We start from the raw sequence: 14,106 nt of genomic DNA on the forward strand, positions 1-14,106 counted from the left end.
CGACGTCAAGCAGGACTGCAGAGACAGAGCTGAGCACTTCAATGTGCAGCCGCGATCCTGCTCTTACAGAACACAGAGCGCCATCACCATAATGGACTAGGCTCAGTGCCTGAAAAGCACCGTAATGATCTTTTTAAAATGCAATTTGTATTGCACAGTAGTCATACCGGGCTGCTTTATTATTCATTTTCATTTTTACCCAGCAGTGAATAAAACAGGATGAATATTAAAACCAAATGAGCTGTACTTTCATGGCACAAGTGAACCAAACACTGTAGGTGTGTGGGTGAAGAAGGGAAGCTGGTAACATAAGATCCTGTTCTGTTCCTGGTCCGAACAGGGATGGACTCCAGAGCTGCTGGATGTGATGTAACCAGAGACAGTACCTGCACCCCTACTCTACTTAATCCAAAATCTACCTTTTGGCATAATTAAAAAATATGTACAATAGACTAAAAAGAAATAGTTTACAGTATTCAGTCAGGCGAGGAAGGGTGAGGTTCAGGGCATGTATGTTCATGTAGACACTGAAAATGATTAAAAAATACGTTCAGTGTCAGGGCTCCAGTTTTAAAAAATAAAATCAGAATAAAATCTAATAATACTCTGTTGGTTGGCTGATGAATTACCTGTCATTCTGTGACACAAAAGGGACTAATACTGTCTAAATTAATGCAGCATTTATGTATATGTAATTTCTTGATTCTAAAGAGTGCTTTTTAATTTGATTTCCCAATTAAATCACCTCAGTAATTTTTCTTCCAAATCATAATTTAATATAATTAAGACTGGCTGCACATTAGACAAAGTCACTGTATGACATCAAGTTCACATCAAGGTGCTACATTGTCCAGTGTACAGCTGTTGTTTTAGCTTCTTCTAAAACAAGAAGCTACATTTTGCTGCACCGTATAAACAGCAAATAGGCATAAAAATTAGTCATACAAAGAACAATAATCAACCATCTCATCCTGATAAAAAAACAGTCGCTGCTGAGTTCATAAACAAATGAGATTCATAACATTCATAAAGTACAGTAGAAAAGACAGGGAAAAGCATGTAAGTCCCTTCAGATTTTCCCTTCCAGCTACTAATTCTTTATGAACACACGCACACACAAATCACTTTTTACACAAAGCAGAATGCGGTAATTGGGTAATCACTCATTTCTTTCCCCCCACAGGGAAATTCGGCATTAATTCTGAGTTTTAACAGCCACCCACGAAGAGGACGATATCATAGTGACCCCGTCCCTCAGTCCCACCCCTCACCTGGTTCTGCCAGGAAATAAGGTCATGCACTTCATCTGACAGCTATCTAAAACTAAGAGAATCTTGTCCCTAACCAAAGAACCCTTCACTGGAAAGCAAAATCCTTCACCATCCCAGTGCATGGCGATGTCATTGTGTGTCGCTGAAAAGACAGTGTCGTTTGCAAGAGGGTCTAGATTCGGAATTCACGAAAGGTTGGCTCAAGACTCGACTTAATGCAGGACCTTGTGTTGCTCTGATTGTCAGCCAAACACCCCTCATTTATTTAAGCACTTAATCCTTCAGGCGGCAAGTCTCCACACTCCACAATCCAGACTTCACGGGGAACACATACTGAACGTCTCCCTCAACAACCCCCAAAAAACAACCATTCTTTTCCAAAACCTCCGAGCTCTTCGCCTGTTCTGTCTAGCTGTTCAGAAGAGAGTGTTCTTGCATTGAGCTCTAGTCCTCTGCCTTACCCTCCCCAATTCCAATATGGACAGTACTGGCTCACAGGTGGTGGTTTTTCTCTGTGGCAGGAAAGGGCACTCAGCTCTAAAGGGACAGTTGTTAAGCACAGTTTGCCTTCAGAAAGGGCACGGTCGAAGGTGGAAAAAGGATTAAAGCACAGAGTTTGCTCAAGAACGGACCCTGTTCATCCCCATGAGGACTCGCTCTCAAAGCGGTGTGTTCTCAGTCACATGACCAGCAGCCAGCTAAGGGCTGCTCAAATACCCTGACAGGTAAGCGTCCGAATAATTGCAGGTAAAGTGTCCAAAGGCTCACAGTCACAGACCCCTCTGCTGCCAGCGTCCCCCAGAGCTCCAGACAAAGCAATAGTGACAATGAAGGGAGAGAGCTGGACTATTAGCATTTAAAAGGAACAGATTATAAGTTACAGAGGAAAACAGGCTCGGCTGTTGTACTCTAAACTACATCAATCATCACTGCTCTTGTCATCTGCTCTGTGGATTTTACTGCACACACTACATAAATCACATTTACAGGACTCTGAAACAGATTATCTTCGTCGTTATTATTAGGACTGTTTCCAGTGGTACAGCAGTAAGTCACTTTGCGGTTCCAATGTCTTCTTCCACATGCTTCCAGCCATGAGCAAACTAGCCCTGTGCAAAATAGCAACAGTTTGTATGTTACTTATAAATACTTCAGCTGAAAGCGTGACAGCATGCAGAACTGCACACAATGAATGTTTTAAAAACCTTGGTTAATTAACTGTTGCTAACACACTGCAGGCTGTTCAAAGCATACGTGTGCTGCCAACATTCATTCTGTGTTAACATCCTATTTGTAACATTAACAAAGCATCACTAGGAACTCCTGCATAAAAGTGTCAAGCACTGGTATTCAAGACCTTGTTTATAGTGGTTTGGGGAATTATTCATTGCAAAAAAATTAACAGAAGGAAGGAAAGGGGAGAAACTACTGACATAAAAACTGTAAACCGTCGGAGACAAACTCCTTCAGCTGTTTCACTTCTTGGCAAATAGAGTCAGCTGCAAACATCCTGCTTGCAGAATGAAGCAGGGAGAATATTACATCTATAGATGTTCTAGAATCCACTTTTTTTAAGCAAGAAAACAGAATAAAATCAACAAAGCAGATGCAACTGTAACAGGCTTATTAATTTGTATAAATTCATTCAGTGGCAGACGATGGAAGACAAATTGAATTCCTGCAGTAAACAGTTTTCAATCTTTTATGCCTTTTATTCAAGATAATGATTAATCTTCTCCTGTATATGTATAAAATTCAATGAATTACAGTGAAAGTGAAGCTGCACACAGAAGCACTTCAACCTACAGTGCAGACAAAATAACATTTACAACATACAGCACAACAGATTATTTTCCACCTTGTTCTCGTCTAGATTTTCTCCTGTTCAGTTTTTTGTTGTTGTGTTGCTTTTGCCTCACTGACATGACATCAGTTGGCTGTAGTTTGCACTGTGCATACTGAACACTCGTCAGGCAGGATGCCTCGGACTGGGGAGGAAGTAGAGCTGAGCAGCGTTACTGTTGAACCTCTTCCTCCTGCCAGCTCTGTGGTGAATATCTGCAGAACCTGACACGAGCACGCTCCGCTAATATTAGATCATCCAACACTAGCCTATTCATTTAGCTCTCTGCACAGCCTCTTATCACATTTGTATCGAGAGGGTTTGTGTGTTCATCCTGACACACATTGTGCTCATCTTAAAGCCTCTCGCCCTTTTCTCCTTTCTGTAAAAATGACAAAGGGGCCCACTCACAGACGTCTCCCCTGGTACGGCCGGATTTACTTCTGCAGCTCACGGGTATTCAAGTGTGACCTTTTCATGAGCAGCCAAATAAAGCGGACGCATTAATGCACTTCAGTAAATTGCCAATTAAAAGCCTTTTAATCTCTCCCGAGAAGAACAAAGCGTTCTGTCCATAAACTACTCGCAAGATGTCTTGAAACGTCAAGGGGGTAAATGATGTCTCGTAAAGGCGTGACTGATACATGTACAAGGTTCTTTTCCTTAAAGCAGTCCTTCTCTATACTGTCCTACAAGTCCAGTTTCCATGGGTCTGATAGCCTTATTGCCTGTGCTGCAAGTAACACACTTTATTAGCATTTAACAAACTGATACATCAGCTCTTGCTGAAAGGATTGTGACAGTTTTATAGGGGCAATATTCAGCAGTTAAGATTTTAAAAATTAAACCTGGGACTGGTTGAATCCTTTGAACTTAGACTATCAGGCTTATTTTCAGCCTCATGTCTACACCTGCTAACAGGTCTGTATCATTTCTATCTAGTAGAAAAGGTTATCACCATTTTTTTAAGCATGGGTCTTTAAGTTTGTGTCCTTTCTGAAGGAAGCAGAGGGACTTTCAGCAAAATGCTATAATCCTGTCAAACCCTTCAGCATCAGAACAACCTAATGAGCTATCTACATACTATTTTAAGGATAAAGAAATATCCAAAGACCACAATCTGTTCAGACCTTGTATTCAGAAATATTTTCAAGATGACATTAACTTATTTTATAAATGTATAAAACTCATAGATATAGAACATTTTGATTTGACCTTCAAAGCTGTAGAAGAGCTCCTATAACATTTCACCTAATTTGACTGCAAAACACCCTCCGTTGCTAGAATCTGTAAGCCCTCTGCTCGGCCTCGTTACTCACACCCAGTCCTCCGGCTTGAGTTTCACTCGTTTCATCTCAAGAGATGTTTGTGTAATCGTGAAACTAAAACCGATCACGGGAGCAGAAACATGCAAGCATTCATTACTAGAAAACACACACATTCGCAGCTCCTGACTAAAAAAAAAAATAGCAAGATATATCTGCCAGGTGTGTGGAGAGCTGGAAGCTCTCAATAATTCACAGCACCCAAAATGGAAGCGTGTTGAGCCACAGGTCAATATTACCTGCCTGGATGGAAAAACAGAGCAAACAGAATTCCTTTCACCCTCAGAGCAGCAGCCATAACGTGAAGCTCAGATAGCTCAGACTGGAGGACACAGCCTCTTCCCGACACTGAATTTTGTTCTTTGCTGGGGACTTCAGTGAAGTGTTGAAAATCCTTGACAAAACTAGAGTCTCTCTCTCACGTGGAGCAGTCAGGCTGGTCTGACTTTATTTAGAATTTATACGTTGGTCTTTGCCATAAAACTGGAAGTACATATAGGCAGTTTGAGGGATGTGTGGAACTAGTCTGCCAACACTGCAGTCTTAAAGCCCTCAGGTCAAACTACAACCATCTTAACTCTTCACATTAAAATACATCAACACACCTACAGAGACCTGCATGATGTCTGTTCTCGCCTGCTGGGTGCTTTCATGTATTACAGAACAGAACAATGTACAGAACACTTTTTCTGTTATTGACTAAATAATGACTTTGCAATGTTGCCCAACATCGCTATGGAAATATGCATTGCAGTCCCCAGTATTCAAAATGAGAAGTGGGGTGGAGAGGAACTGGGCTGTGGTGATCACGGTCTGCCTTTAAATTCCAGACATGCAAATTTGCTTCCTAATCATTCTCGTTGATTACAAATGTAATTCTCCATTAATTATTTCCACATTCACAGAAATGTTTTTTAATTCTCCATCCAATTAACTGCAATCTGTTGATGGATCCTGACAATTATTTCTGATTTACTGACAGAGAACAGAATTCTTTTCCAGCTCTGTTCCTGCCGCGCTGCCTTTTGCAAGACAGAGATGAGGAGGAGAAAGGAGCCAGCTGTCAGGTTGTTATATGGTGCTTATGGGCAGCACTGCGGGCCCCCCCTTTTGGAAACATCGCACAGAAAAACACTTGTGCGAACCACAGAACCTCAGCCTAAACAAAATCAAGAGGAGGCTGACAGGGCTAGACAATGGGATTTCTATCTCCTCTTCACACTGCACTCCTGGGAACTGTCAGCTCCCTTTCACAGCCTTGCTATTTCATCTCCTCTGGGTGGCAAAGCCCTCCGCTTCCACTGCCATCCCTGCGCCTACATCTGAACTAACCTGGGCATTTGTTTCGAAAATAATCGACATGCACGCACGTGTGTGCAGGGAGGGACTTGGGAGCTGCTGATAAATGACTACAAGGCCCCTGTGCACTTAATTGTCCTTGAAATAATCAGAATTGGACACAAACAAAACTAAATGCATAGCACATACCAAAGGAACGTGTTCCCAACTGATTCCTGTGTACGTCTGCTGCTTCCACAAAAGGAAATGTTTTCCAGAGCAGACCATGCTTCTGCATCAAGAAATATTCCCAGGAAACATTTTGCCTCTGGCCAATCAGCCGAGGCTCTGGGAGCGCAACTTCACTGGATGTGCAATTTTACTAGACACTGAATGTACATAAGATACAATCTTCTCTTTTCATGGCTCACAATCCACTCTCTTGATCACACATTTCCTTTTGAGCTTCCTCCCCCTATTACAAAGTTCCCGTGCATTTCTAAGTGTATCTTCAAAGCAGCAAACCTTTCCTTTTTTTCTGTTTTTTAATGTATGGTACCAATGGTCACCTGCTGCTGGAAAAAGTTCTACAACGTTTCCTGAAAACCTTTGAAGACACAAAGACAGCTGCTGCCTTGTGAGAGCATATCTGTCCTGTTCCTCCAGCAGAGCCTGGACAAGCACGTGCCTTTACACTGGTCTCTGACCCCTCGAAGCCACATTTCATCCCAGCTCATCTGACAGATGTTTAAAGAAGCTGAAGGCGCGATGGGTAAAAGGTCACATTCTTATCTCAGAAGAAAACCATTGTTATGTGATGTGCATTGTCTTGCTGCAATGTTGTGGTGTCCGGATGAGCCTGCAGAAGGAGCAGGAAGTGAGGTCACAGGAAATGTAGTCACAGACTGTAATTACTGTAATTACCTGCCACTCCTAGCCAGTCCATCACACTTAATCTCCCCACTGATTTGGGTACATTATCATGACTCATGGTCTAACCAATCATGGCCTCTTCACAGACTGTTTCGACAACCAACATGCGGATGGCAGGGATGAGCTCTCTTGATGAGCAGGATGCATTAGTCCCTTTTGAAGTTTTCCCCAAAAAGCTCTATCACAAATGAAGTGGTTTTATGTCAGTTCTTTAGACCTTGGTAATGATTTAATGTAGCTAACATTTTATAAAATCAAAACATGCTTTGTTGTGTTGCATAGTGTTCTATATTGATGGAACTAATTAAATGCATTAACTGTTGTGTCTCTGTGTTTCCTATAAGCATACATACATAAAGAGAAGTTCTTGTGATGCACAAAATATAAATCTGTCACCTGCATATCACACTCTGTAATTGTCTGCATTGTCTTGAATGTTGTCTAATTTTTTATGCATTTCTTTTCTCACTTCTCCAGTGATTGTTAGTCCTCTAATTTTGATATAATCTGCAGACATGACTATTTTTACTAACTATGCCACAGTTTAGATCAGAAATTAGAAAAAGCAGTGATCCTAATACAGAGCCCTGTTGTACCCCACTTATGGCAATCACCTCCATCTGAACATCCACCACTTAACTGTACTACCTTGAAAGCCTTCTGCAATTCAAGAATTAATAATAAACAAGATGTCCAGAACAGTATCACACAAGGACACAAATCACTTCCATAGCTTGGATGGTCAAACTGGGTCTTGTTGCCTTAATGAAACTTTAATTTTAGAGATACATAGTGTCCTGTAAACATTATACAGCATATGAAGCCTCCAAGAGTCAAGCCCAGTTACCAGATCAGACTAAACAGCAGCCTTATGCAGTAAAGACAGCTTTGACAAAACTGACCATTTGTGTTTTAGCAGACTACCCTCGCTGTGTCTCTCACACAGTTATGACTGATTCTGAATGTGCTCGTGCTCCTTCCTTTAACAAGGCAGTGCAAACAACACATGCACACACTACTGCTCACCTCTATATTTGCTCAACCATCTCTAAGGTTAGAATATAATAAATCAATCGGATGGAACAAATCTTACAAGAACAACAGAGGTCCTGTAAACCATGCCTGCCCAAGAAAATAATAATTATTTTTTATCACTTGTTATGTAGCCCTTTCACCCAGAGCATCATTGCTCTGCAGTGATCACACTACACTGAACTCAGGCAGCTCACTGATTCAGCTCCTCTGAAATCCAGGGGTTTGGAGAAAATGTGAATACATGTTCAATGCTGTTAACACATAAAAGTAAAAAGCTATAGACCAGGAGCTCAGAGCAGCTGTCAGGATTTTAGTCATTTTGATCATGAAAGGTAGGTTTCTCTGTGAATTTATTGCCGATGAAAATTGAGGGTAAAATTCCATACTCAGTTTCAGTCACAAAGAAAGTGTTCTTTTTATTTTGATGGGGGGGTGGGGTGGGGGGGGTCAGATAGGAGCTTTTAAACTGCTGCCACAACAGACAAAAGACACTGACAGGGGCTTTGCTTTGCTTTGCTGGTGGATATCAGCACTGGCACCGAGTTGCAATTTAGCCAAACAACTAAAACGGGAGCTGGGGGATTAGACGAGACAACCGCGCAGATAAGAAGACCTTTGCTTATAAACCTCAAACCCCTGTGTCCCCAACACGCTGGATGCAGGGCCTCAGCCAAAGGGGCTCGGAGAATACTAATTAACCAGGTGATTGGCAGCTCGTCAAACCGCGTCATTCTGCTGCTACCTGGCAACATCAGAAGCTGGTGATAACGGGGTTTAGAGGAAACAATTACAGGCTAGACCGTCTCTAATGAGCAGAGAGGAAGTAATCAAGTCTGTGCTGAAAACAGAAATGGACACATAACTACTAAACACTGTGTACAGCCCACCATTGGCATGCCTGCACATGAAATCCATTAACTCAAGACTCGCTTCCAGGCCACTCGTGCCATTAAGTTTCTGATTTCTCAGACACCTGAAGTACTTTACCCTGGCCATCGCCGTCTGTTTGTATTTATTCTTCTTATTAGTTCTGATTTGGTTTCTTTTTTCTTCCTCCCTGTTCGAAATTTCACGGCTGTAATCAGTGTGAAATCAGTGCTTGGGCACAATTCAGCTTTATTTTTAATCCCCCCCCCCCTTCGCCACCTCCTCCAGAAAGCACTTTGCCACACTTCACAGATCACCCTCTCTGTTGCATCTCATTTCAGCAGCCGAAGTCAAGGCCGCAGGGACCCGACCTCCTGATTACACCATTAATTCGAGGCCATTCTTCAGCCTCTCTGTCTCAGCCCATTGCTGCAGTTAAAAGGCTCAGCTTTTGAAAGTTCCTTTGAAAACAGAACTCCCACACTGACGATGCCAGTGGCAGAGACAGCCAGGCAGACAGACAGAGGAGCACCATCAAGCTAAATGGTTGCAAACAAATTTCTGATATTTACTGAAAGTCAGTGACACTTTGGGAGGAAACACAAGGCTTATTACTTCCAAAAAAATGACAACATCCTGTAATCAGATCAGGGTTGGTCAGTCCTGGCCTGTTGATCTCCAAGACCATTGCTTGATTCATGTCAATTTTCCTGCAGCCTTCCCTGTGTCTGCTGTCCTCTGTCCAGTAATAAAGCCTGGTTTTCTGGGTCTTTGTGAGCTGGGATGCAACCAAAACATACTGGGGTTGTATTTGACAAGATCTTATTCTTTCACTGACCCTAGCCCTGCTCCTTGTTCCTCTTTGAATACCCAGTGGAGTCAGCTTCTCGTCAGCTAGCAAACCCGGGCAATGTCCTCACATAATGAGCATGCCGTGGGCAGTCAGACCCTTCCCTGCTCAAGGCCAGGCCGCGGAGAGAGGAAGGGACATCCTGAAAGTGCCGATGCGGATGTCCGTGCTGTTCGGGCAGCCCCTTCCTCATCCAAGGGGCAAAGGGAGCGAAGGCTGGGCGCACGATGCCTTCGTATGCAAGCAGCACGTTTTCTTTCTCCTTGAGTTTTTTTATGCGAACAGCACTAACTTTGCAGCACCCTGTCCTCAAACTGGCCCCAGCCTACTCTGGCACAGAGGGTCGGTTGGCACGGAGAGTTTTGTTTTTTTTAGAACAGTATCCCTGTCACGTCTCGGGCGAAATTAAAACATCAGACGAGCCTCCTGACAAAATGAATGCGGCTTCCCCACCCGGGGCAAACAACAGTCAGGAAGAATAAATCACCCTGCGCTGACACTCCGTGTGGCCGACTTGCCGAACCTCAGCAGCTGACAGGCCAGCACTCGAGCCCTGAATGAACTGCGGGCGGACTAGCGCTCGGAATACCAAGTGCTTCCACAGCTGAGCTGTTTCCACACGGTGGCAAACGTGACACACAGAGAAGGAAGAGAAACAGGGCAGCACCCAGTCAGGGGCGTCTGTGCCAGTCAGATGCCCACGGAGGACAGAAGGGGGGGCGGCTGGTTGGAAAGGCCGCTGCTCAAAGCTTTGACACAAACCGTTCAAAACCACGCTTATAACACAATGCAACAACGCGCTCAAAATTCAAATCTGAAACGAGTTTGGATTTTACTGTAGAATAATCATCAACCATTCAGATATGTGCAAAACACTGAGCGTGTCTGAGAAAGTATAAAGGGTGTGAGTTCATATTTAGAGTCAGATTTATAAAATAATAAAGTAGACGCCTTCTTATGCTCACGCAGTTTCTCCAGCTGAGAAGAAAACTTCTGTGGGCTTGTCTTCAGAACAAGGCAGAGACAAAAGAATAACCCATTCAGTCTCCCGGAGGCCCCGCCGCAGCCCAGCCCAGCGGCCCAGCAGCCAGCACAGACCCCGCCGCCGCTGCACACGGCCGCTCTCACGGGGGCTTCTTACAAGCCGAATGCAGATGAAGTGCCACGAGTTTTAATCTCAAAAAAAGGAGAAACCTAATCAACTAAACAACTATTATTTACGCTACGAGAAAAGAAATCTGCAACAAGTTATGTTACTTTCAACTTTTTCAATATTTCAATATTTACCAAAACGCAGCATTGCATGAAGATTGACCCGTTTAATGCTCACATGAAACTACAGTATTGAAGTTATGAAGCGCACGTTACCTGACGTCAGAAAGGGCAGTGGCTGAAACACAGAAAGCCTGCCAGCTGTTTTAGCCAATATGGGGGGGGGGTTAGTCTGCCTCCACAGAGCAGAGCCCTGGTCTGCCACTGTGCGCAGCAGGTAACCGAGCTCCCGCTGCGGTCTCGCTCTGCTCTCACTGTGGCACAGGGCACGTCACGGGGGCGCCTCATGGCATGAACATCGGGCACAGGTGACAACAGCACAGGAGCTGGAGCACAGAGCGCCGGGAGGGAGAGAGCAGCTCTCCTCCCTTCCAGCCGGAGAGGGGTCATGAGCCAAGCTCTTCTCTCCCGTCCGTCTCCAGCGGCCGCTGCTCGTCACAGCGATGAGCGGCTCCGAAACCCGAACACCGCGCGCCGAGGAGGGAGGCCCCGGGCTGGGACTGTGAAACACCTCGAGAGCAGGCTGCTAGTTCAACCCCCGTGGACGGCCACGGAGGCGCCACTTTATTCTGCTTAATAAAAATCCGAGCATACAATGTGCAGCAAAGCCCGTTCCTCGGTGAGTGTCCCTTTGAAGGGCTTTTTAATGGGCCCTTTCACTGGCTGTCCACACCGCACTGGCGACACGCTGCTCCGCACCAGGGTCCCCGCCTCGTCTCGTCTCCCTGCCCCCAGCCCGCCGCTCACAGGCAACAGGTGCGGGCGGCTGGACTCTCGGACCAGCACGGTCAGCCCCGCACCTCGCCAGAGCAGGGAGCCTGGAGCCGAGAGCTCCGCCTCGCTCGTTCAAACCGATCCTCCGCGCCGTGCCGGGAGAGAAGCAGCCCGGGGCTCCGGTTACAGGTGTAGGGAGCCCCTCTCTCTCTCTCTCTCTCTCTCTCGGGGGGCTATCGTTTGTCCCGGAACGGAACGTGCAGAAAGTCTGCTGTAACCGAAGCTCTCCCGGGCTATTTTTACTGTTCAGGTAACTTGACCACCCCGCTCTAGACAGAAGGGCCTGCGGGCCGGCGCGCCGCGGACACGCAGCCGGACAGTCCACAGGCATGTCCGGGTCCGGCCGGGGAGCTGTGAATCCCGGGACAGCAGCACCTCAACACCTCGCTCTGCCAGTTCCCAGTGCCTGTCCTCACTGCCGCTGACCCAGCACCAGCTCCCCGGCAGTACTCCACTGATTTAAACACGAGGGACGCGACACCCACAGACAACCAGAACCCGACTTCCTGCTCCACTCTCCATTATTTTCACGGCTTGGGATCAGCATTTCACATCATGCTGCCTTTATAAGTTCTTCCACGTTTTAGACTTATTTGCAACGTTTACAATTACACGCATTTATAATGATAGTCATGATGAAGAACTAGGACAGAATGGCTATCGCGTTCTAACTACAGACTATGAAGTACTTTAAAGACCTAAACCCGACGCAAGGCTGAATGAAGTTCGACAACACGGCAGAAAGAAGCATCCCGATGCTTTACAGTGGCCGGTGGGCGCTGGAGCACGAATCCTGAACTGGCTCCTGGTGTCATTCGGGCTCAAGGGTGTCGGTGTCTCCGGCGGGGCGAGTCGCTCCCAGCCGCTGGGGCGCCGCCAGTTCGGCGCTGCAAGAGCGCCATCTAGCGGCGCAGCTGTGCGGACGGAGGGGCTCCGTTCAGCCCTCAAACTCCGTCGAGCGGAGTGAAGTTTCAGTCCCGTGAACCCCGTATTAAAACAGTAACATTCGCCCACAGGAACCTCAGATCAAACAGTTTAATTTAATTCTAAGGGCAACAGATTCGCTTTTTGGATGGAGGCGGGGGTTAAAGCAATGGGTAGCTGGAAATGCTATAATTTGTCGTTGACCCTTTTCTGTAGAGGGAAACGGGCGCTGGAGACGAAGAACGAGCCTGCAGGTCACCTGCAGCATCAACAGCCTGAGACTGTACCTTCCCCACACCGGCTCTCGAACCCCAGACTGCGCCCCCACCCCGAGCAGAGTCCAGGCGGAACTGGAGACGAGTGAACACGGTACCAACTACACTGCCGCCCAGGGAAAGCTGAGCGCTGCTCAAAACTTCCCCGACTTCAACTTGCTCTGTCGGGGAACAAAAAAACCCAAAACCCAAAACAAAACAAGACGAACTTAAATCTGGTGGTCGCGTTGTTTAAACGATGGGAAGCGCCATATAAACACTGATTCTGTGGAGAGTGTTATTATTTTAAAAAAAAACAACGAAAGAGAGCAATATTCAAAGGCGACCGGCACGCAAGAGACGCCGTTGGCCCTCACGCGAAAGCGGTTTAAAACGCTTCGACGCCAAAGTTGCGCACTGCTGCCGAGGCGCCGAGCTTCCCGGGAGAGTCCGGCTCGGCGACCCGCCCGGGCTGTGCTCCCGGCTCGGGTTCCGGCTCGGCACCCGATGGGCTCCTTCTGGGGCACCACACACACGCACTGTCCGCCCCCCGGACCCCACAGCGACGGCCACCCACATTCCCCGCAGGCGGCGGGCAGCAGACTCCGAGCCCGGGGTGCACGCCGAGCGCCGAAGCCGACGCGACACCTGTGCCGTTTCTGCGGGACCACAGACCCGGGAGCGGACGGCGAGCCCGCACACCTGCGGCAGGTGCGGTAGGGACTCACCCGGGAAGAACTGCCCGAGCGCCGGGTCCAGCAGCTGCAGCAGCGCGAGCAGGAGCACGGACATCCTCGTGCCGGTCCGGCGCCGCGCTTCACATGCCCGCCGCCCGTCCGCGCGCTCGCTGCCAGCGCGGGCTGCAGGTGTCCCGCATCGGGCACCGCGCGGGGAGGGCAGGTGCAGGCGACCCTCCCCCCCTTCCTCCTCCTCCCTGGGTCCGGCTGGGGGGACGCGGCGGGTATATCTCGGCCCCCTTCCTCGGGTCCTTCCTGGCGCCGGCTCTCTGTTTCCCCCGCTGCCGCAGACGGACTGCGAGAGGAGCGCTGTGGTGTGGAATCGCAGAGCAAGAACAACAGGAACGAGAGAGCGGAGAGTAGAGGAGAGGAGAGGAGAGGAGGGGAGGTGGGAGGGGGTTACAGTTCCGCGATTTTCTCCCTGAAACGGATTCTGCGCCCTGCGTGCGGCCGGTCCGCGGGGATGAGCGAACTTCTGCTCCACCTGAGCGCGCCTCTCGGTCACGGAATGACTGCAGGACGAGCGCAGCCCGGCGACACCCCCCCTCCGTGAAAAGATATCCAATTCAAAGTTTACCGAGGGGGGGGGATGAAAAGACGGTGGACAGAAATCCGATCCAGACGCAGTTCTGACGAGGGTTCCTGGCTCCAGCGCTCTGTCGCGGACTCTGCGCTCCGTCCTTCGGCTGAGGCGATACAAGCCCCCTCACCCCCGCCCCCCCCCGTGAACAGACTGTGATGAC

The 14,106-nt window shown here is 47.5% G+C and overlaps 1 protein-coding gene across 1 annotated transcript in view; it reads right to left on the reverse strand.

The window, feature by feature from the left end:
- ptprt (protein tyrosine phosphatase receptor type T) overlaps positions 1 to 13,700 on the reverse strand; it is a 199,781-nt gene extending 186,081 nt beyond the window's left edge. Inside the window, exon 1 of the mRNA XM_088937357.1 lies at positions 13,355 to 13,700. Within this exon, the coding sequence (XP_088793483.1) occupies positions 13,355 to 13,418 (64 nt within the window). The 5' untranslated portion in view covers positions 13,419 to 13,700. The remainder of the gene's footprint in view (positions 1 to 13,354) is intronic.
- Positions 13,701 to 14,106: the final 406 nt, after the last annotated feature.

Source organism: Atractosteus spatula, chromosome 19, assembly GCF_055471065.1.
Source record: "Atractosteus spatula isolate fAtrSpa1 chromosome 19, fAtrSpa1.hap1, whole genome shotgun sequence".
NCBI lineage: Eukaryota > Metazoa > Chordata > Actinopteri > Semionotiformes > Lepisosteidae > Atractosteus > Atractosteus spatula.